This window comes from Antennarius striatus, chromosome 5 (assembly GCF_040054535.1).
Source record: "Antennarius striatus isolate MH-2024 chromosome 5, ASM4005453v1, whole genome shotgun sequence".
NCBI lineage: Eukaryota > Metazoa > Chordata > Actinopteri > Lophiiformes > Antennariidae > Antennarius > Antennarius striatus.
In genome coordinates, this window is record NC_090780.1 from 15,565,380 (window position 1) to 15,591,005 (window position 25,626).

The 25,626-nt window shown below is 39.3% G+C and overlaps 1 protein-coding gene across 2 annotated transcripts in view; it reads left to right on the top strand.

The window, feature by feature from the left end:
• Positions 1 to 25,626, top strand: part of cpne5b (copine Vb) — a 140,459-nt gene that overhangs the window by 61,575 nt on the left and 53,258 nt on the right. For both annotated transcript variants that reach the window (XM_068315336.1, XM_068315335.1), the window contains one exon: positions 24,215 to 24,278. In XM_068315336.1, coding sequence (XP_068171437.1) covers positions 24,215 to 24,278 — 64 coding nt within the window. The remainder of the gene's footprint in view (positions 1 to 24,214; positions 24,279 to 25,626) is intronic.

Genomic DNA, 25,626 nt, shown 5'->3' on the forward strand with positions numbered 1-25,626 from the left:
AACAGTTGTTAAAATTAAATTTTTTAATAATTAACGAACAGATACTGCGAATCTTTTTTGGTTAAGATTATTTGTACAAATAAATAATTTTTAAAGGCTTAATTGTGTTCAAACACCATGCAGAATGTCACATGTTAGAATTGTGTTCATAATGAGGAGTGGTGTTGCATGAGAATGCAGTATTTGGGGAGTGTCTCTTATCTTCCACATTATACATGCATGTAAATAAGATAAAGGAAAATCAGGGAACACTGTATATCATTTGTAGCCACTGATTATATGTCTGTTACAGCATTAACCTCTTGAATGTATTTTTAAAAAATAATCAATAAGTAATGCAACACCTCTGTGACTTTCACAGCATTTCAGGCTTGTCCAAATTGTTAAATTCCTCATTTTATCACAATATTTTTTTTCACCACTTATTCTGAAAGGGAAAAAGCTGAAATTACCAATTAAATAGCACAATAAAAATACAGCTATCACACATTCCAAGCACTGACTCGTGGGCTGCTAAAATAATTGTGAAATGTGAAACATCCTGTGCTCCTGGGAACACACACTGGGAGCGGAGGCTGTAAATGTGGCTTCCAGCCATGCTTCAATACCCCATTGTAACATTACTGCATGTGATGGCGATGTATTTGAATTCATGTGCTCAGAAAAGGTGAGAAACATAAAACACTAAATAGAACATGGCCTTTGGTATTCAATATGCAATATATGATATTTGCAATGTCTTTGGAAAAAAGGTATATTCAAACTGATTATGCCTGAGGGATTTTTAGGGATTAGTACCGCATTTTTATAATTTTGCCTAACAGTACTTGACTACACAATTACTTTAGTCGTGATCAGAATAAAGTCGTCAATAGTTTATTTCACAGCATCATGCCAATGATTTTTATCTTGTTTCTGAGGGGAAACAATCCGATCTTGCCTCTCTGAGATTCAGTTCAAATCACCATTAAACCCTGTCAACTTGAGATTGTTTGGTTTGTGTTTCATTTTATGGATGAGCAGCCTGTGACAGGAAAGCATTGAATGCAGATGCAGTAGTACAAACTGACACCTATGCATCTCAATCACTCTTTCACGACATCACTATTCCACTAAGACTCTGAGCAGCCTTGCAGGGTCTACAGCATCCTGCTTAAGAGCAACTCAGTAAAGGTGTTTTGAGAGTAGCCTATTCGTTCATCTTATTTCACTTCTCCAGCATTTAAAAACAATCTGAATCTTCCTGCAGGACAGGTATGTCTCTTTGACTGCATCTATTCCTTTATTGTCATCTTTTATCCGTCCTCCCTCTGCTCCGTCTCTTTTCCCCCTCACCTCATCTGTCATAAAGCCACACATCTAGTTTTGTTGGTATGGCTAGCAGCTTATGTCTAACTGGGGGTTTGAGTGAGCCATGCTTCCCTGTGTCTTCTCAATACCCATCTTTGCTATGCAGATGCTGAAGAACACAGACCCTGAAAAAATGCCTGCAGCAACAGTTCGTGTGGGTATCCTGGGTAACATTTTTGCCTGATGAAGCTCTCTTGTATTTTTGACTTCTCTGAAAAAACAAAACAAACATGGTTTGTTTATGAGAGAAAATCAGCTGTGTGACTGGTTTTAATGCTATTGGCTGCTTGTTGGCTTGTCGCTGGTGCAGGTGGAAACTGCAGGTCCAGATAACTGGTGTTGCTTTGTACTACTCATCTGTTTTGTAACTAATGTTACCATATAAACAAAGAAAATAGTTTACAGGAAAAGATCATGGAGAATCTCACTTGAGTCCGTACACTAGTTCTGTTTAAATGAGAAATTTACAAACTGTTACATTTGAATTAATTAAAGCAGAAAGGTGTTCTTTAAAGACCAATGTTTACACCAACTTGCTGGGAATTATAGAACAATTATTTAAAATTGAACCAAATAAGATTACTACCTTGAGGTTACATGAACAATAGTTGACATATTTGATCTGAAACTCGATTGAAATACTGCTAACAATATAAATGGAAACTTAAATTTCATTTTACTTGAATTTACTTCAATTTAAAGAAAAACTGGCTGAGATATCAGGTTGGGTTTAATACTGCTTTTTGATTTGGATACTCATTGATAGTTTATTATGTGGTCCATGAAATGAAGACAATGACATCATTGGATCTGATTGGCTGGTCTCTAGTTGCCTTCTTGAGTTATTTCTGAAGTTCATTATCTCATCAGCAAAGAGCTGACTTTCTTATTGGTTTAGCCTGTTGGTGTTGCTGCTTGGTGCTTTCAGTCCTCCACCACATCAACATTCTTGCCTAGAATGCACATGGTCTGTGTGTCCATTCTCTGTGGAATTTGCCATATTCAGAAGCAGAGGGAATTGTAACTGGTAACTGGTTTTCAGTGGAAACTAAATATATCAGCAACTACATGTGTTATATATAGTAACAATGCAATATACAAAAACTGTTTTTCTTTGATTTTGGTAAGAATTAACACTCCTCAGCTACAACAGCAATTTCTGCATTTACAAGGAACAAAGGGAAATGGAACATACTTCCTCTGGATAATGACTGAAAAAATGAGACTGAGGACAAAAGCACATTCACAGGGTTGTTGGACTCACCCTTACATGAGTAGCTCCATCTTTTTAATGGAGCCTGAAGTTGAGCTGCTCCTCCTTCTTGTGAAAAGGAGCTTCTTGCATTGTTAGGTTTCCAGTTAGGATGCCTTCTGTGTACATCCTTCTGGTGAATGTCCAGGTTCTTAATAGGGAAGCGACTCCACAGTTGTTCCGGAAGTTGCTGGAGGGATTACATACATATGTCACCAACAGTACAAGAACAAATAAGACATGCTAAAAATCCAAAGAAGAACATAAAAAGAAAAGCATGTGGCACCAGTGTGTTGACAATATAATCACACACACACACACACACGCATGCATGCACGCACGCACGCACACACACACGCACACACACACACACACACACACACACACACACACACACACATCTGTGTTTACCTCTTCTGGTAAGTGTGCTGATGGATGTCTGGAACAGTGGACTGATAAAGCTGTCATACTCTGTGCCTCTCTGATTCTTTCTTTCTATTACAGAGTGATAAATCATGTCTCTACAATGACATCACTTTCATAAAAAGACTTCAGTTGGCTGACACATATTTACACAAAGACGTGGACATAATACACAATCATCACAAACAAATACATTACATGTGTGCCCCTCTGTCTGGGCTTTGGCTATTTATAATTTCTAAATACAATCTCTTGACCTGTCCTTTGTTTCTTTATTCTGCCATGCATCATTCATTCTCTCACCCTTACACACTATTTCTCACTCAACCACCCACACTGGCTCACACTCATGACTCCCTCCCAGATTAGACTGCATTCCACGGGGTCCAGCGACAGGGCCTTATTTGCTCTATGTGGAAACCTCCACTGGTGGCCTGGGTTGTCGTCACAAGAGTAATGTCTGCTCTGGGAATAACTGCACTGCAGAAGCAGGTTCCCTTCAAGACAACAATCATACAGTAAATATGAGGAAGACTTATTTCCTTGGGGGGCTTTTGGTGGTCGGAAAAGAGTAATGGCCAAGAGCATAATTACTACTAGAGGGCTTCTTTTCCACATGAGTACCTAACCTCTTCCCCTCTCTCCACTCTGCTCTATCTGTCATTTTAAGGCCCAGCAGATCTGAGGCTGGGGGTTGTTTTCCAAGGGGCAAAAGTAATTGGGTCATAAAGTATAGTAAAGGAAAATTAGCTTAATAGTAGTACATGTCTCTGGAAAGTCCTGTAGAAATTACAATAATGTAATTTTCAGGAAGATGACAAAGGTGGGTCATTTATTGTCCGATAAGTTGTTGATATATTGTGCCTTGAAAAATCAATTTGAAACCAAACTGCTCTAGATCGGCTGACCATTTGCTGACTTTCCCCCCCAGACATATGTTGTGTGACACATATCACAACAGGCCTGTGAAGCTTTAGCTTTCTATGCATATTGCAGTAATACCGTATATAAAGAGCCCCCTGGCCTCTCTTTGCTGGTGCTGCTGGGTTGACTGGGACTTTGAATGCATTCACCTCACTGAACTCAGACACATCTAGTTGATCAGGTCAACTGTCTACTGAACTGAGATGTACTGCTTTGTGAGGAATAAGACCTGACAATTTAGGTAGTTAAGAATACAGTTTGTGAAGTGAAAATGATTATACTCTTATACTATCAAGCCACTTAATTATTAAACTACACAGCTAAGAGACTGCAAACTTTTGCCAAGGCAATGCAGTTTCCCCATTATATCGTTACACCTGAAAGCAATAACCCCTGTTAGTGTGAAAACATGATTCCATAGCCATTAAAAATCTATTCCTACAAGGGATCCCATTGATATGATTATTAGGTTGATAGTTATTCAAGAAAAACAATATTTGACTATTGGAGACTTTTTATAGGATCCAACAAAAGGCAAAAGACAGAGGTGTGGCTCCTTTCTGTTATATCGCTAGCTTAACCCAGGAACCCCTCAGATAAATCAGACCGAAACAGAAAGAGATGAATGACACCAGCTTGTGTATCTTTCTTAATTTCCTGTCCTACTTTCATGTCTTCAAGTCAAGCTTCCATTTCTTATTGAAAAACTCATAAGCATAATTGCTAAACTGCTTGTATGAGCTCAAATTAAATTTTTTTGGAAAGCTGGGTCAACTGACATTAATATAAATAAGTCAGCTGTCAGCTGCTAAAAGCTTGAAATGTTCACGGTCACAAGTAAAGCTTAATCGTAAAAGTAAGTGTGACAGGCAGCAACATAACCTGCTCATTAAGCAATCCGGTAGTGGGAAGATTTAACAGATGCTGTAATGATGCATTCGTCTCCTGGGACATAGGGCTGGCATATTGTTTATAGTGCAATTTATTTTTTGATTGCCTCATGTGATATCATCACAATTCAACAATTAGCTCATGTTAAGTAAATAAGAGTCTACATCAAACATATTATGTGTAGAGAAGAAAAGTAGCAGAGTAAACACATTGTGTGATCCATCTGTCTGTTCAGGTCTATACTTTTGGCACTAATGACCAGAAAATAATAATTTTGTTTGTTGCATTTAACTTCATGGATAATGGCTGCAATGCTTGGACAAAAATTACAAGATGACACCCCCATGATTCACTTAGGTGCCAAATTTGACAGTTACTGAACTTCATGTAGAAAAACGGTTGTGAATGAAATATTTTTTTCTTGAATAACTAACGTGACAAATATGAGAAATTCTAGGTGTAGGACGCCTGCTTTTGGGTGATATAATGAGGAAACTGAGCTGCCTTAGTTCTTAGTTCTATATTTTTTTTCAGACATGCTTACCATTTGCAGTGCTAATATAAATGTAGTAATGAAAAAAGGAGAGGACTAATTCATTTAACGAACTTATAGGAAAAATGTAATTGAACACAAATTTAAAAAACACAAGTGAGTCCTCTGGTCTCCTCCAATCTTCAAAAACACGTACTTCAGATGGATTGCTCAGTTTCAGATTGTCCATAGGTGTCAGTGTGTGCGTGAGTGGTTGTTCATCTTTCGTGGGGTTCCGCGATGCACTGATAATGCATCTGAAGCATCCCCCCACTGGTATGGATGGATGGATGGAATATGAAAAGATACAAAACAAAAATGTCAGATTTCTGTGGAAAAAAGACCTTTTGGACAACAAAGATGATAGTTTTCTGTCTGGGTGCTCCACTTAATTTGTTTTTGATTCATTTACTTGATTACAGAATTCACTCCAACTTCAATTAAAGCACTGAACCCTAGTTAGAAGAGAAAGAAAAATGTTTTCACACTGTCACTGCTATCTTTGGCTATCATGTGGATACTATATAATTAACTGCTTGCTAATGTCTGCCAAATAAGTTCAAAATGTTAATTCTAATCATGTAGCTCTTCATTTAATGGTAAAGCAAGTAATTTGAGAAAATCACTAAGTTGCTTTTTTTCTATTAATAGAGTACACTTTATTCTGCTTTTTTTAACAGTACTTTTTTAAAACTTTTTTTTTATTAAAATGTTTGCTTTTTGTCTTGGAGATGCATCACAGTGGACTGCACGGATAATCTCCAGTAATAGGATTACATTTTGACACTGTTGTACAGTCATGCTAAAAAAACAAACAGAATTCAGTGTGGAGATGGGTAAAGACACTGCTAGTAGCTGCCAGGGTCCAGGTTATGGAAATTTCATAATCCATCCAGAGTGATAAGGATCAATTTGATCTATTCATAGGGACCCCAAAATTCTGTTTTCTCAAACAATACACGGTGTCTGTTCATGTTGAACCATGTCCGTAGGGTGGTGATTTAAAAATTTGCCTTCATTAACCTCATACTTATGGTTTGCCAAGTTTCTATTGGTGGTGCACGTGCTTAAATAAATCTGCAGTTAATCAGATTGTCATCACTTAATTCAATATGTGGCCTTTGTGGCGCCTGAGACCTCAAGACAGCGCAAACACAGCCTCGACAAATCCCAGACAGAACCACCGTCTGCATCTGCTTTCATTCAGAGTTATTACAACACTGCTAGGACAACGAACCAATGCTACATTTAAAGATGAAGATGAAATATATCACACAACTTCCATTTGAGCCTAAAGCCTTAGAACAAAATGCTTTTCCAGTGATTAAAATTTTGAAGAAACATACATACATACATACATACATACATACATACATACATACATACATACATACATACATACATACATACATACATACATACATACATACATACATACATACATACATACATACATACATACATAAATGCATACATACAGAGACATTTTAAGCTTTATTCACCCTCTTTTGGTTTAACTGATGAATCAATAGACATCTATTTTTCAACATAGCACTACTGTCAGCCTGGACATGGTCAGACCGTTGTACTCATCCTTGTTGTGAGCAGCATCCTGAGCACACCCATAAATAGGAAGTGGCAAAAAGCTTTTTCCTGCATGTTGCTTTGAAGTGATTTGTTGCCTGGATGAGAGCTCATCCAGTATTGATACTCAGGTGTCTAATATCTGTGAGCAAAACTCTATTTCATCTGTCTGCAGGCAGCAATTGATCACAACTCTCTTGCCGAGCTGAGCCATCCGTTATGTAAACTATTTTTCTGTCATTGTGGATACAATTGGAGTGATCCATCAGTTTGATAGGGAGGGGCGAAATTAACAAATTCAGGTACACTACTACTAACTGTTTTATCAGATTACATTACATTATTTAGATCAAAACCCAGCAGTGGTGGTAATCAGAGGACTGATGGCTATCCACAGAACACTAAGCCTAGCCTGTATTTGAAGACAGCTATTTGGCAAATAGCTCTGATTTAACTCTCAAACTAATTCGAAAACTCAGCAGCAGTGATGCCAAACAAATCATTACAGAGATTGGCTGCCATTGTTATCTTGTTAATTACCTAAGGTGTCATTTGTTCCCTGACACAAAGAGTGAGTGGGGAAAAGGTCTATTTTTCTATGTCTGTGGTTATAAACAAAGATGAAGGAAGGGAAATGAGTCAAGGGAACATCAGCTGGTTTAGCGTGCCCTTCTTCAAAATCAAAAAAGTCTTCCTAAATTGCCTTATTTTTAAATTACATTTTCAGATGTTTACTTTAGCAGCTTCTGTCCCAGTTCTGCTCAGATTTTGAAAAGGGGAAAAGTAAAAAGAAAAAAAAGAGGCATAAATCAAATGCCACTGCCCCTAATTATTGTATATCTGTCCTTTAATTTAAGCTATAAATGAGACACCTTATAAATTCCAGGTCCTTGAGAATCATGGAAGCTCATGTGGGGTGTGCTTTATTTTATTTTATTTTATTTCTGTCTGTATCTTTTTATGTCTGTTACTTCTGTGCATTTGTTTTCTGTGTGGCTGCTCACCATTTCTCTCTTTTATGTGATTAATGGTATCATCTCTTGGGTGGGTATTCTAATAAAGTCAAATGAAGTCTCAAACTGCTAAGGCTTTGTACAATGAGCTGTGGGTATTTGAGGAGATGGATGTCACGGGTGGGGGTACGTGGCTGTTGCCTGTCCTTAAGGCAAAGAAATAGTGTTACTCTTTTCCCTTGGCAGAGTTAGTGAAGTCAGTAATTGTGTTAGAGAGGCACTGCTTTGCTGCATATTACTGTATGCTTGGATGGCCGTGCTCCTGTTCTGTGTAAAAGGTTACAGAGCTTGAAGTGTCAAAGAAACATGCCTCATCCCTCAATGCATGGAAGTGCTGTTTGTTTCCTGAATAATGCAGTGGCAGCAGTGTGGTAGTTTAAGCGTTTTGACTCACAGTATCTCCTTTAACAAACATTGATTTTCCTTTGTCAGAGACATGTGTGGCTTCCCACGCTGAAATCTGTTGGTGGAATTTACAAAGAAATCCTTCCTGAAATCCTGCCTGGTAATCCCTCCTAACCCTGATCATACTCTTCTCACCAGGCAAGACTTAGCGCAGCATGTATTGTAAATTCTTATAGATGTCCGTCTGTCCTTAAAAGTTGCTTTGTCTGGGGCGTAACTCTAACACCATTCACTGTTTTGATTAAACTTGGCTGACATGTCACCTGTTTTCTGGAGTGGTGTACTTTGTTATTAAAACAGAAATATTTACCATTTTTCAACAAAATGTTAAAAAGATCACTATTTTTGCATTTATTCAGTGATTAATTATGCATTCAGCTAGAAACTCCTTTGTTGTTCACTTTTTCTGGGACAATTTAACATTTCCATATCATTCATGGTTTTTTACACAATAAGAGGTTGGAATTTATGAAATTAGGGAAACAGTGAGGTTCAAGAGTCACTGATTATCATCAATCATTTTTAAAGAGATGGTAAAAACATATTCCCCGTACATTGTGCCTAATTCCACATAATTTTAATGCAGGAGCAAAATAAAATATGTGTAAGCTATATTTATAAAGATCCTATATATTTTAGATTGAAAATGCTCAAAGCAGCCATTCAAAATGATGGACATGATTTTTGGGAAAATGTAGAAAGTTCCATCTCATTAATTAATTGCAAAGTTTGCACTTTTTAAACTTCATCATAAGAAAAGGATGGAGTTTTTCAGCAACATCTTTTGATGGCCGTAGTAAGGTCATGTCAATGATATGTCCTCCGGTGTTCTCCAGAGCCTCGTTTGTTTTGGGGGCTGATTCTGAAGAGCTAATTAGTCTATTTTTAGACACATAACAGACACGTAAGGGGGGCCAAGGGATATGCCAATTTGGGAGGGATTTTGTTTTAATAAGCCTTTTGCAATTCACTGTCATGCCGGAAAATTTTTTATCATCTTATAGGGTACAGGTTTTTGGAGCTTTTAGGTATTTTATGAGGCTATTCAACTCATTTGACAACATTATTGCTATAAATAGGTTTAATAAAATCCATTAGTCTGGCTAGGACATGCTATGAGCATTCAGGAAAAATTCTAATTTAAATCAAGGGTTACTGTGGGCAGGGAGGCGATTTGTGTCACAATTTGTGCTTTACAAACAGCTCCTGCAAAGAAACTGATTTTTACAAGTTGAAAGTAAATGCTACTGAACAAAACTGCAAAACTATTTAAGAAAATTCCCTGATTTTCATACAAGCAGAGAAAGCAGAAGCAGATCGAAGCATGTAGACAGTTTGTGGCTACCCATAAGATGAAATGTATTACACAGTTAATGAAATGTATTACATTGCGGAAAGAAAGAAAACTTTTTGTGTCTCAGGATATCATGTGTTTGTTTCAGAGTCTGAAAAATGTCTCTTTTGGAGCTCCACCTGAGTATCTGCTTCAAAAAACAAACATTATTGATGAAAAGTAGGGTTTTTCTCTTTAACACAGTGATTCAAGCAAACAGTCAAAGTGGTTGAACAACTACAATCATTTTATTTAGGATTTTTTTAGGATTGTTTAAAGTGGCCTCTAATCACTAAATGATGAAACATTAATATATGATATACCACACATACAAAAAACGCATGACCCGCTTGAAAGAATTTAGAAAGCAAAGTAGTGTAATCTGTTTCAAATGTTGGAAAAAAGCAAAGTGTCACAGTAATTTTTTCCTCTGTTTGTCAGGAAGAGCCAATCAAGAATAAATTGGCAGGAAATGTGAGTGCCTGAGCATTGCTTCAGGGTACTCAGGCAAACATAGCTGTTGCAGGAGAGCTAACATAATATTTGATCCTCCAGGCAGAGCAGTTGCTGGTGTTAACATATTGATGCCTCAGCTGCGTGGGAGCCTCAACCTCTGTGAGCTGGCTTTCATTCAATGTTCTTTATATTCCCTTTCCCATCACAAAATTAGTTGTAGAAAATTTTCTAAAATATATTGTTGATCAGCTAAATTTTTTACAGTGATCACTTTGGGGAAGCTGATCTCCCCCATGCCTCCTTATAGCACCGTGTTTGTGCTCATTAAATACTCAGTTATAAGGTGCATGCCTATTGCAGACTTTGACAAATTGTCACCAATCCTCATAAACCAAGAATTGACTTGTAAGAATTTTTTTTAATTTGAGTGTTCACTAGTTTGGAAAACTGGACTCTGAATTATTTAGCAATAAAATGATTAAAATAATAATAATCAGGTACTTCACATTAAAATGGTTTCTGTAAACATTTTTATTAATACGCATGTCTTAGACATTGTTAATGCGCTGTTCAGAAACTCTAAGCTTCAAGACTATAGAAGCTCACCTTAATGAGTCAGTGGGAATTCATGTCCCAATCACTTCTGTCCTCAGTCCTCATTTAGTGTTTAAAATTCAGGAAACAGAGTACATTTTCCTTTACCAGTTAAATGTCAGATGAAACAGGAACACTGTGTCATGTTAGAGTAGTAGCATTATATCATATGTCATGTTAATATTTCCCACACACTTCATCCAAATATTAATCTGTCACAGCTTGGTTGAATATCCAAATTAAAAGGGAAGAGAAAGTAAATTCCCAGTAATTCCTCTTCGGCTCATTAGTCAGAATTGAAACAGAAATAATTGCAGGGACTTGTCTCTTTGCTTTTCCTAATTGGTATCACTGCTGTCATAGAGAGCTTGGGGTGAATCACCCACAGGGAAATAGGTCAAGAAGGTGTCAGATTTTGTAAAGAATCCCCTGGAAGAACATCAATTTTAGGGATCCTGCATATCCCAGTACATTCAGTCATATTAATTGAAGGTCTTTAACAGGACGTGAACTCGTGCTTGAATTTGATTTGTTACAGGACCATCACCCTCGAAACACCTTTACTTTCCACTTTACTGAACATAAGCTGCTTTGCATCCTGAGAAAGCACCCAACCTTTTCTCTCAACATGAATCATGAGGTGGACATTCATATTGATGTAGTTCTTAGGGATACTAGGGCAGAATGAGCTGTTAATCAACAGGCTCAGTAGGTGTCTGACACTGGCGTGGTGTCCATGAGGACCTGCAGTGGTTACAGATCTTTAAAATAATCTGAAAAAATGGTTAAATTGTTTCACTTGTGAAAAGTTTTCGTCTTCTGAATCTCCATCTCTTTTAGTGTTTTGGATTTAGAGCAAGACTTCCTATTGCCTCCATGCCTCCTGAAGAGATTTAAATATTATATACATGCTATTTGCTATTTTCCTAGCTTCACAGTATTCAATTTTAATCACACATTCAGTACTTTTCCATCACCCTGTCTCGGTAAATTTCCACACACTCGAACTCATATAATCTCACACACGCACGCACACACACACACACACACACACACACACACACACACACACACACACACACACACACACACACACACACACACACACACACACAGACACACACACACACACACACACACACACACACACACACACACACACACACACAAACACACACACACACACACACACACAGTTACAATAACAATTCCATTTATAGGACATAGGTGGAGGTCTCAGTTCTGTATTCGCAGGATGAACCAGAACCGGAAACCACATTCCAACACCCATGGAGGAGGAGCAGCAAAACACTCATCACGATCTAATTGGACCAGAAGACATATCATCGCATACAAATTTTTTATCTGAATTGTATGTAACCCTTTCACCATCGGTTCGTAATGTGAAACCCTTTATTTAACACTAAATAAAGAATTAAACCTAATCAAACTCAAATTTATACTCATATGGTGAAAGAGACATCTCCGTGTAAAGTAACAGTCTAGGATAAATTATGATTCTCACTTTCTTAAATACAGTATATATCTAGAGGCACCGGGAATACTTCTGGAGTTCAACCCTTAATAATAATATAAACTGCAGCAGACTACAGACACGCTCTGTCACCAACTCAGTTCGTGCGTTGAGAGCATGTTGTCTGGCGAACCGTTAAAGTCCAACTAAACAAAAGTATATACACGTGGTAGTCTGTCTCCACACTTTCGTGTCTACATGCTCCACGCCATGGTTCTCATTGCCTCGTTGATGGAAACCTGCTCATCATTAGCAACTTTTGTATCTCCCTCGCGCTCACTTGCTCTCACCTCTCTCGCTGTCACCTCACTCGCTGTTACCTCTCTCGCTGTCACCTCACTCGCTGTCACCTCACTCGCTGTCACCTCACTCGCTGTTACCTCTCTCGCTGTCACCTCACTCGCTGTCACCTCACTCGCTGTCACCTCACTCGCTGTTACCTCTCTCGCTGTTACCTCACTCGCTGTCACCTCACTCGCTGTTACCTCACTCGCTGTTACCTCACTCGTACACCTGCGCATTATTGCCGGCCTTATGCCCTCCTACTTCCTGTCACATGCAAGTGAACCGGAAGTTAACCTGACAGGTTAATGCTGTTACGCACAACTTTTAAGAGTTTAAAGTATTTAACCAGCAATTATATTGTATAAAGCGCATATTTTAACTAATAATAATCTCTTATTTATCTTAATTTGAATATAACCATTACAACTTGTGACACTGCCACATTAATCGGATGTTCAATGTATGGAACAATTGGGGTAAAATATGCGATAAAGGTATGGTGTAATACATATATTCTTGCTATGTATGTCAGACGGCACATAAAGGACTAAAGATTCCATTGTAATTATCAATGATGGACTAATGGCCAGGGAAATAGTCGCACCTGCCAGGGAGGCGTGAACCAGAGGCCATATAACCGAGTCTCCCAGGTGAGAGGAGGGGGGAGGAAGAAGGAAGTGGTCCAGTACCCGAGTAGAGACACCTGTGTTGATGGTAAAATAACTGGATTCCAAAACGAAAATTGATCCTTACAGCGTGAGACGGAGGAAACGGTCCCGTCGGAGCAGTCAGTGCAGTGGATGTTCAAATCCTACCAGGCAGCGGGCGCATCTCCCTCTCCGGTGAGACCGAACCTTTTTGTTTTGTTTTTTATAGTGACTTTTGTGTTCCCGGCTGGGAGAGGGGGTTTTCAGTTTTCCATTTTTGAGGATTACAAGTTTTTTTTGGTATGTTTCCCCCCTCTGACTGAACCATCCGATGTCACTCGCGTCTGAGCGTGGACATCGGGGCGCGCAGCGGTGGATGCGTAAACTGATCTTGAACAATTAATTTTGGGGGATTATGACTTTATTCTGGGAAAAGGGGCGTGTTGTTTATTAAGTTTGTTTTTTTGTTGTTCCTATATTCACAAATACACTGCGTCTAGAGCACGTAAAGCAGGTGGTGTTTATTTGGTATTATTTCTTACACATCCTTATTTAAGAACTTGCTATCATCCCAATAAAGAACCCCTTGTGCGTGTTAACAATGATTCGTTCGGGGTTAAGTTGTTACAAACTGAATAGCAATCAGGCATTCTCATCAATAACTCAAAATATCCTGATATATATCCTAAATATAACTAACATTTACTAGATTATTACATGTATAAAAAACACTAGGCAGAAAAAGATAGTGCTCTTCTCAGCCGCGCTGTTGCAAGACCCGTTTACTGCAGGCATTCAGGGACACTGGGGGGAGCCCGGATATCTGTATTAGACTTGTCAGAAATAAACTTTTTAAACTTATGACGATTGGCTAAGTCTCCTACTTTACCTCAATGACAAGAACTCTCGGAATATCGAAATTTTAAGACTAATCTGCTTCACTCCCAAATGTAACAATGGCCACTTTGGTAATTTTAATGGCAAACAATAATCATTAAGTGAGACAAGATTTCGGAAGTACTCCCAGATGGTTGTTTTACTTTTCTCCATTCCACACTGCGCGGTCACCGTTTGTGGCCTGGAGATCAATAAAAGCCACCAAGAGGTTAAATGTTTTGTCTTCTTTTATTCTTAATGACCAAGTTGTGGAGTGGAATTGATTGGAGGTTGCCTATGGGTGGGACCTTGGTCAAATGGGCAGAACTAAAGAAAACAAACAACACTTAACACTTTCTGTTGTTTTCTCATTTCTAGTTTGACTTTGTGGTTCCTTGGTCTGTTTTAGTCTTCTGTTTTCAGTTCTAGTTCCTTCCATTTCCATCCCTGTCCTATTTTATCGTTGTAATCTTCTTGTCTCTTCCCCTTTAACTTTCTGTTCTGCATTTTTCTCTCCAGCTTGTTATTGCCTCATTGTTTCCACCTGTCTCTGTGTCCTCCCCTGTGCCACCAACGTGTTTGTCATTCCCTCATTATCGCAGTGTATTTAGTTTTTGTGATTCCTGATTGTTGCCACTTTGTCATTGATGTTTCATCAGATGTACCAGCCTCCTCTCAGAATCTCTTTGGATTTCTTCACCTAGTTTATTGGTTCACTTGTGTATTGAAGTTGTCTGCCTTACCCTTTGAATTTTACAACAATAATGAAATATACTATTGAAAGTAATAAACTGCAATGTATTGTTTGTTTTGATGATGATAATGGTGTGTGACGAGAATGACCCGATATGCTCCCTTTGGAAGGTTTATGATTAAAATGGCACCCTCTGTAAGTCAGTGGTTGTCTTTTTGCCTTTTCTGCCTCAAGATGAGCTGCCTATCTCACTCAGATAGACTCATCATGCTAACTAATTAAGGTGGTAAGCATACATTGTTAAGAGAAAGAAATTGCATATTCAGGGAATGCCAAGAAGTGGTTGTGGCGGCACCAATCTGAATTGCCTTTTAAATATATTTTTTCTTGTTTTTTGTTGTTTGGTTGGAGGCGGAACTATTTCTGTAAAACAGCAACATACCTGGGGTGCATTTTGGGTGCTGGAATGAGCAAACTCTGGAGTTTCTCCTTAATACATCTATGCTCAGTAGGCTTTACATGGCACGGCAAGGCTAGTAAACAAGCAGTCCTTGAGTGTATTTACTCAGGGAATGTTCAAGCCTCTAGCAAAACAAGATGAAAAACACAAAGCAACATTGTCTGATTTTTTTTATTTAAAAATGCCTGATAAAGAAATCTTTGATTTCATTCCCAACCTCGTTATTGAGGTTAAAACAGTTTGCATGGCTAGTGATGACCCGTCAATCAATCCAAGGTGTGGAACAAACAACCAAACCGAGATTCTTGAAGCAAACATATCATGGCACTTTTGCTAATAGTTTTAACCATTATTGAGTACTTCAATAATGCTATATCAGTATATCCAATGTGCGATTTGTTGGGGGCATGGTGGGGGATCACCCCCCCTCTTGTTGTTACACCTCTACCTCTGCTGAATGAATTTTACCCTCAGGGGGACAAACACATCAATAATTTAAAAAATGTTAATCAACAGGCCACGATGCACTGGCAAAGTGCATGATTACACTTTAAAAAAATCGCACCCTGAGTATATCCCAGTATTGTATGTCTGATATCTGGCAATATTTAAATAGTTACATGTCTTATACGTATTTATTTTTATATGTATGTTTAGGAGAGAAATACAAGAGAAATGATCGAAGAGCTCAGAACTGAAGTAAAACACTGCAGCTTTGCTCACTAGAGTAAACTGTTTTGTTATGTTACCTGCAGGGATAGTCCAACTTACAGTTATGTGTTTTGGGCATAAAACAGCCTCATATTTTACTGTTAAATGTACTTTTGACTTCAGTTAATAGTCTTTACTGTGCACTGCAAATGAACAGTTACCATCCTGACCATCCTAGTGAAAATGATTTCAAGGTTTTGTCATTAAAACTGTGCATCAGGCAAGTAGTTTGAAGGATAATTTTCTTTATTTTTTGTACAGTTTTGTAGCTGAGTAAATGTGAGTTTGCACTTCTCCTTGTGGACAAAGGGCAGGGAGATGTTTTAAAACACTGCATTCAGGATTTCAGTGTTTTGCTGTGTTTGACAAGAGCTGCAGGGTTTTGACAAATAGCAGCAGAATTTGGGAAAAGTCGACTCCTACTCTGAATGACGGGACTCCTGGAGTAGATGGAATGAAACTTTAGACGTTTTATTTCCACAATGACGAATAAATCACTTGGACATTTATTTACTCACCAACGTTTCAAAACCATTTCACACCGAGGACATGGCAGACACCTTTGTGCATTTATACAGTATGTGTTGAATTTTGAAACAAAAACTAAATCAAAACGAACAGTGTCATTGATTTGGGTGTGCAGACCTTTTTTAAGACTCTTCATTTTTTGATCCTTTATTTCATTAACACCTGCAGCTAGGGCACATCTGAAACACTTTACAAAGCTGTTACACTGTGTTGACCTCAGGCTCAATTCATTCATCACAACTTTCTGCCCTTCTCCCTCAGTAGAAGCCTCTCATTTTTCTGTGTAAATCACTGGTGGATTTTCCAGGCTCTCAGTTGGAGTGAATCAATGAGGGGCTATCCTTTTCCAAAGATCCCTTTCGTAGAGTGCGCTTCTGGAAGACCTCCAGAATGATCTCACTCTCAAGAAATCTGATTACAATGGCCTTTAGCACCAAGTAGAAACTTTTGTTCTTCAAAGCACTTAAATGCTTTAGTACTTCTTCTCAATCTCTTTTTTCATTTGCAGAACGTGCAGGTAAATCAATGTATACATGTAATGTAAATATTGACATGCAGCATGAAGTGAGTGAAATAATGAAAGACTGAATATAAAATGCGCCACGCCTATTCAATGCAGCATTTCCTTATAACTTCAAATGCATGCCCTTTGGTTGGAATACTGCTTTGCTGCATTCACCACATTAGCAGGCAAGCACACAATTCACAATTTACAACAAGAGCCATTTTCTCACAATTTCAATTGTCTTTTGTCCTCTGTGTCATATTTATCTTTGCAAAAAAATATTAATCCATTCCTTATTCACACCGGTGTTGTTAGTTCATCCTTGAATATTTTTCTTATGCATTCTATTGTTGTGTGTGTGTGTGTGTGTGTGTGTGTGTGTGTGTGTGTGTGTGTGTGTGTGTGTGTGTGTGTGTGTGTGTGTGTGTGTGTGTCTTTCTGTATCAAGAAGATACATCTGTGGGTCTTTATTGTGTTAAGGATTTGTGCCGTATTATTTGTGACTTGACATGTTCTTGTAGGTGATCATACGTCACTGTAGCTCATTGTCTCTTGTTTATGTGTGTCTGTGTGTGTGTTTGTTATATACAAGCCTCCTTTAATATTGGAAATTCAGAAGCACTCCTGTGTGTATTCTGTATGTCTTTGAAGCCTAATGGATAGATTATATTATGCATGCACCTCCGCTTTGACTGCACCGAAGCTACCCTGACACTTTTATTTGATTTCTCTTTCAAGTTTTCAGTAAAATGAGGGATCAGTATCTTGTGTGTGCCACCTTCAGCAGCAATATTCTCCATAACTGAGTAAAGAAAAAGATTTTGTATTTCATTAGTGTTGTAAATCAATTACAAGGTGACTTCTTAATAGCTCATTTTTAATCTTTCTTACAAAATATTGTGAAAGAAAAAACATCGATTTTGAAACTGAAAATTCATTGATTAGTCTTCTCTGTATCCATGAGAATAATTATGGGTATTACATTTACACATATCACAAGTGGCGCAGTGGGTAGCGCTGTTGCTCCGAGCTCTGTGGGGAGTTTGCATGTTCTTCCCGTGTCTGCGTGGGTTCTCTCCAGCTTCCTCCCACCTCCAAAAACATGCACTTCGGGTGGATTGGCCAGTTTCAAATTGCCATAGGTCTGAGTGTGTGCTTGTTTGTCTATATGTGGCTTTCCAGTTCACTGGCGTCGTTCTCAGAGTTTATCCTGCCTCATGCCCCAAGCCGCCTGGGATAGGCTCCAGCACCCTGCCACCTGTGACGGTGGAAGAAGCAGTTTTAGAAAATTAGTAAATGAATGACTACTAATGAGACACAGATATAAACCATTTTGCGTATTGATCCATTTTCAAACAAAAGTACAAGACATTTCAGAGTTACAGATTCTCAGTGCCATGACAAAAACCCATAAATTTGTTTTTCTTGCATCATCCATGTCATCATTTGCTCATGGATCTGCACATCTTCTTCAATACAGGACCATGAGCCGTTCCTACGAGAATATTATCACAATGCTCACAATTTAAACAAGAACCAATGCAGTTAGAGACTGCAACATCCTGACCTACTTGCATAGGTCAAAGATCAACTGTAGTGCTCTGACCTACTTTCATCAAAGCTACTGCTTTGAGCTATGGTCTTACTCACACTGGCCTTCTCCCTCGTCTTTCTATCTTATCTAGTTCCTGAGTGTACAAGCTAGAATTTGACCTTGACCTAGCTTATTCAAAGTAAAGGTCATCATCTCATTTTCATCCCCTTTTGCCGCACGAGTAATGTGCTTTTTATTTCATCTGTCTATGTGCTTCTTCTTCTTCTTTTCCTTTCAGCTTTTCCTTCAGTGGTCACACAGTGAATCAATTGCCTCCATCTAACCCTGTCTTCTGCATCCTCTTCTCTCACACCAACTACCTTCATGTCCTCTTTCACTACATCCATAAACCTTCTCTTTGGTCTTCCTCTAGGCCTCCTGTCTTGCAGTTCAAAATTCAGCATCCTTCTACCAAAATATTCACTATCCTCTGAACATGTCCAAACCATCTCAGTCTGGCCTCTCTGACTTTATCTCCAAAACCTCTAACATGTGCTGTCCCTCTGATGTACTCATTCCTGATCCTATCCATCCTGGTCACTCCCAAAAAGAACCTCAGCATCTTCATCTCTGCTAGCTCCAGCTCTGTCTCTTATCTTTTCCTCAGTGACACTGTCTCTAGACCAAACAATATCGTTGGTCTCACAACAGTTTTGTACATCTTTCATTTTAGCTGAAACTCTTCTATCACACATCACACAAGACGCTTTTGTCCACCCGTTCCATCCTGCCTGTATAAGCTTCTTCCCCTCTTTTCCACACTCTCCATTGCTCTGGACTGTTCACCTTAAGTACGTAAAATCCTCCACATTCTTGATCTCTTCTCCCTGTAACCTCACTCTTCCACTTGGGTCCCTCTCATTCACAGACATACAGTATACTCTGTCTTACTGCAGCTAACCTACATTCCTCTCCTTTTCAGGACAAACCTCCACCTCTCTAGCTTCTCCTCCACCTGTTCCCTGCTCTCACTGCAAATCACAATGTCATCTGCAAACATCATAGTCCATGGAGATTCCTGTCTAACCTCGTCTGTCAGCCTGTCCATCACCATAGCGAACAAGAAGGGCTCAGAGCTGATTTTCTGATGCAGTCCCACCTCCACCTTGAACTCCTCTGTCAAACCAAAAGCACACCTCACCACTATCTTACAGTTCTCATACATGTCCTGCACTGCTCTCACATACTTCTCTGCCACTCCAGACTTCCCCATACAATACCACAGTTCCTCTCTGGGCACCCTGGCGTAAGTTTTCTCCAGATCTACAAAAACACAATGCAGCTCCATCTGGCCTTCTCTGTACTTCTCTATCAACATCCTCAAATCAAATACTGCATCTGTAGTACTCTTTTTGGCATGAAACCATACTGCTGCTCACAAATGCTCACTTCTGCCCTTAGTCTAGCTTCAAGTACTCTTTCCCATAACTTCATTGTATGGCTCATCAGCTTTAGACCTCTGTAGTTGCCACAACTCTACACATCTCCCTTGTTCTTAAAAATTGGCACCAGCACACTTCTCATCCATTCCTCGGGCATCTTCTCACTATCTAAGATCCTGTTGAACAACCCAGTCAGAAACTATACTGCCACCTCTCCTAGACACATCCAAACTTCTACAGGTTTATCATCAGGACTTGCGCTTACTCATGTCTACTGTCTCAGTCCTCTCAGTGTCCCACTTCTTCTTAGCAAACCTCTTTCTCTGTATACACTCCTGTACCTCCTCATTCCACCACCAAGTCTCCTTGTCTACTTTCCTTCCAAATGACACACCAAGTACTCTCCTACCTGTCTCCCTGATCACATTAGTTGTAGTTGTCCAGTCATCTGGAAGCACCTCCTGACCATCCAGAGGCTGTCTTAACTCCTTCCTAAAAGTCATGCAATACGCTTCCTTTTTCAGCTTCCACCATTTCGTCCTCTGCTCTGTCTTTTTCCTCTTCATCTTCCTCACCACCAGAGTCATCCTACACACCACCATCCTATGCTGTTTGGCTACACTCTCACCTACCACTACTTTGCAGTCACTGATTTCCTTCAGATTACACCTTCTACACAAGATGTAGTCTACCTGTGTGCTCCTACCTCCACTCTTATAGATCACCATATGTTCTTGGCTCTTCTGGAAGAAAGTATTCACTACAGCCATTTCCATCCTTTTTGCAAAGTCAACCACCATCTGTCCTGCTGCGATCCTCTCCTGGATACCAAACCTGCCCATCACCTCCTCATCACCTCTGTTTCCTGCACCAACATGTCCATTGAAGTCTGCACCAATGACAACTCTCTCACTTCTAGTTATGCTCTGCATCACTTCATCACTTCATCACTTCAACTAGAGTTTCTCCTTCTCCTCCAGCTCACATCCTACCTGTGGAGCATACCCTCTAACAACATTGAACATCACGCCTTCCATTTCTAGCTTCAGACTCATCACTCTATCTGACACTCCTTTTACCTCCAGGACATTCCTAAGAAACTCCTCCTTCAAGATAACTCCTACTCCATTTCTCTTTCTATCTACACCATGATAGAACAACTTGAGTCCTGCTCCTAAACTTCTAGCCTTGCTACTTTTCCACCTGAGGCCTGTACCATAAAGCTGGATGAACCTAGCCGGGCTTCCTCTTACTTATCTGGCTTCACTTACCGAGACATCCGCCCTCCGGATTTTTGGTACCATAAAGCCGGCTTTCAACTCACTAATTCAATTCAGGCATGTCCATTCGAGATCTGTGCGCGCTCACATAAAAAGGGCGGAGGTTGCCTTATGCGACCAATCGCAAACATTCAACAAACTGGTCCGAGCCGCATATTTCACAATTAATAAATACGAGCAATACAAATCAATAATCCAGGCAAAAAGCAATACAGTTGCAGCTGCCAAATGGCGCCAGGATCGCTGGCACAAAATCGCCGACTGTGTCAATGCGGAAGTTAGTGCCATTATAATATTACTTCCCCACTATGACTGCACTTGTATATCTTACTACAGTAACATTTGTGTGTTCCATAAATGTATGTGTGTATGACATTTTTTGTTATGGCATGTGATTGTAGCCCCCGCGACTTTATGAATGGCTCTACATACTGTGTTTTTCCCGAGGTTTTCGGCATCGCCAACAAAATACATAGAAGTACCTATGAATGAATCAATCAATCCATGATTTACTTAAACAAATAATTGATTAATGGCATTTTATCTGTGGATTGCTTGTAACCCATCCAACGAGGGATTTAAGGACATCATAATAATTACGAACATAATTAAGAAATATATTAACTGTGGCAAAGAATCTCAGTGCAATGCACACTGTCTGCGGGACTGTCAGCGAGTGGTTGCGGTGCGTTACATTACTGATGTAAGGCTCCAGCAGCTGACAGATGTAATGTAACCCCTCTCCCAAAAACCTGTACCTTTCGTACAGTTCAGGCAATTCGAGCAGATTACAGCGATCTCTAAATATTCTCTCGCGCCTGAGCGCTGTTCGCACAAGCTGTGCACCAAGATCCACCGGGTTCTCATAAAATGGACAGCCCATTTTCCAAGAGAACTGATTGGTCAGTAGGTGGGGCTGTTATACCCACTGAGCTCTGATTGGTCAGTAGGTGGGGCTGTTATACCTGCTGAGCTCTTATCCTGAACTAGCATAGGTTACCGCGACAACGTAGCCCGATAGGAAGTCAGCCACCTTAATGGTACCGAAAAGCCAGGGTTAAGCCTGAAGTTATCTCGCTAAACCGTAATCCAGCTTTATGGTACAGGCCTCTGGGTCTCCTGGACACACAGTACGTCTACCTTCCTTCTCTGCATCGTGTCAACCAATTCTCTACCTTTTCCTGTCATAGTTCCAACATTCAATATCCCTAGTCTCAGTCCTATACTCCTGCCGTTCCTCTTCTCTCTCTTCCTACAAACACACTTTCCTCCTCTCCTTCTTCGACCATTTCATCTTTCTATCTGCAATGTTTGCCAAGATATTTGGTGGACTAAAGGACGGACGGACCGACAGAAGAACTAACAAACACACAAATGCTGACAATTACAATACATCACCACTTGTCTACGTGGATGCAAGCGGGATACAAAAAGGGAATGGCAGAAAATAAATTGAGCACTGAGGCTTGTGGTGTATGATCTGATTTTGTTTATGACTTTGTGTATGATTTGTTTTGTTTTTTTCACAAAATTCCCCACTGTGGGACAATAAAGGATTATTATCTTATCTTTATTTTGCAAAGTTGTTGTTGTTTTTTTAATTTCTATTAATTCACCAATTCTATATTTGATGCCAATAAAAAGACTGCCAAGAAATACATTTAAATTTCAGATTATTTACGGGTAGACCCTATTTACATCTTTACTTCAGCACAGTTAGTCCCACCTGTAACCTAGACTGGACTGAATGGCTGTTTTGGAGTTTCTAGACCCTTTACCAAATTACCTGAACAAAAGTATAACCAACATACATGTACAAAGAATTTTAAAAAATTAATATAAAGGCAAATAAATATAAATACTCCTATTAATACTCCCATCTTCTCCATTGTGTCCTCTGTGACAATGCTGCTGGTGGCGAGGAGGGAAAGAAAATAATCTTTTAATTCTCTTCAAAGATTACTGTCATGATGGTTATAAGTTCAAAGTGGTTTATCCACAGTGTGCCACATCTGGTTTGTGCACCAGCAACTTCATCAGAAACTGGCCATCCTGATAGCTGAGGCCAAAGTTGGCTTTTATATCCAAATAATCTAAGGATAAACCACCGTAGAGAACCTTACCTACAAGCTCACCATATTCATCAGGGTCTGAACCTGAGTGCAGTTCATCATCATAACTGACTTCTGTGGAAGAAGAAGTTCATCACCAGTGGCATCAGGCATGTTGGAGAAAAGCGCTCTTCATAACTGTGTCCTGATTTACATTGCAATAGGTAGGTAGCAGACCATGCAGGGTACTGTGTAGGCAAGCGATTTGTAAGGTGTCTCATGATGGCGATCAGTTATGGGCAAAGAACACAGGTATATTTTATTGATGGCAGTTTGATTGCGCAGAGGTACAGTGAGGAGATCCTGAGGCCCATTGTCCTCAATGTGTCCGCCAACATCACCTCATGTTGCAGCATGATAATGCATGGCCCCATGTTTCAATGATATGTACACAATTTCTGGAAAATGAAAACATCCACGTTTCTTCAGGGCTGAATAATCACCAAGCATGTCACCCTTTAAGCATCATTGCACTCGATCAGAAAATGTGACAGCATGTCATAATCCTTGGAACAGATGCAACCAATCAACATCCTAATCAACTCCATGTGAAGATGTGTTGCACTGCAGCAGATTGCACAACATTGTGTGTTGCGTTCAAAAATGTCATAACTGTATCTGCCCCGAGTCATATGATATCAATATTCTGGCGTCTGTTTTCAAAATGAACATTATAAAAAGACCTTTTGTTGTGAACAGCCCGAGGCTCATCAGCACAATGAGGATGTTGTTTGATCCACTCCTCGATGAGCCACACCTGTCAAGTGGAGCAAGGCACCATCTTGTGTTTGAGTGGGAGCACATTTTCATCTACGTAACACTTATGTTTTTTTCTTTCTTTGTCCCACAGAGGGATCCCAGGGAAGAAATGTGGCACTATCATCTTATCTGCAGAGGAGCTGAGCAATTGTCGAGTGAGTAGCCCACAATAATATCAGAATACAAACAAACATTACAGTGATACTAGCATTGAAAAATTTCATCCATCCATCCAAATTACATCTATATCTAAAGCACGCGCACACACACACACACACACACACACACACACACACACACACACACACACACACACACACACACACACACACACACACACACACACACACACACACATACACAGGACAACACAGTGAGATAATAACAGACAGGGCAGCTGCTCTCACTCTGCAGTTTCCTCCGATTTAATGAAATGGCCCAGTAACATGATGGGGTACGTGCTGACAGCCGCCTCAAACAACACTATGTTGTAAAGCTTTGGATGCTTCATTGGGCTCCCACCACCCAGATTAGATGAAGAGGCCACTGAAAAGCAGGAGAGTGCTACTGAGCACATGGGCCAAAAACAGACAAGGGGAGTAAAGTAGAAAGACATTTAATTCAGTCAAGTATTTATCAATCTATTTTGAGAGAGAGAGAGAGAGATTTTTAAAAATCACATTTATTCACAGATAACAAATTAACACATTAATCACACTCATTCAAAAAAAACTAACATATTTTCAAACAAAAAAATAATTCACATACAAAATAAATAAACAAAACAAATAAATACACAATAGAAAAACAACAACAACACAAGCTTCTCCCTGAACACAGAACAATACACATCTTTGACACGCCAGGTATTCTGAATAACTTTCACATCGTCCGTTGCTTGTAATTATTAAAATAAATCATGATTCTTGCTTTAAGCATTCTTTTCAATATTCCGCATTGTTGTCTGAAGAGCTTTCAATCATTTTTTTCCTGCTTAAATACACTGCCATTTTTGTTTGGCCCAGAAGGAAGTTCAAAATCTACCATTCCTTTTTTTTTTTTTACTTTTACTGTGTTTAAAACCAATTATGTTTGTTAAAAACAAGACCAAACAAGAGAAAGACTCTCTAAAAACAGGAACAGGTTTTTGAGCTCCTGGCAGTCCAGGAAAAAGTGAAAAACAGTTTCTCTGCAAAAACAGAACGGACACATTTGGATGTAAAATCGAAATAAAATTGTTAACGTCCACAGCACCGTGTAAAATTCTCCACTGGAGATCTCCAACTTTTTTGGTTAATGGTGACTTACAGAAAGATGCCATGACAAAGGTGAACCCTCCATGGTGTGTCAGACGATCTTTAAGTATGTCTTTCTTTAAAATTTTAACCATCAATTTATACATGTTTTTACCATTACTGTCACTTAGACTGATTGGGTCTGACATAGAGTTGTTAAAACAAGGAGACAAGCTCTCTACTGGGGAGGGATCGGCATTATCTGGAA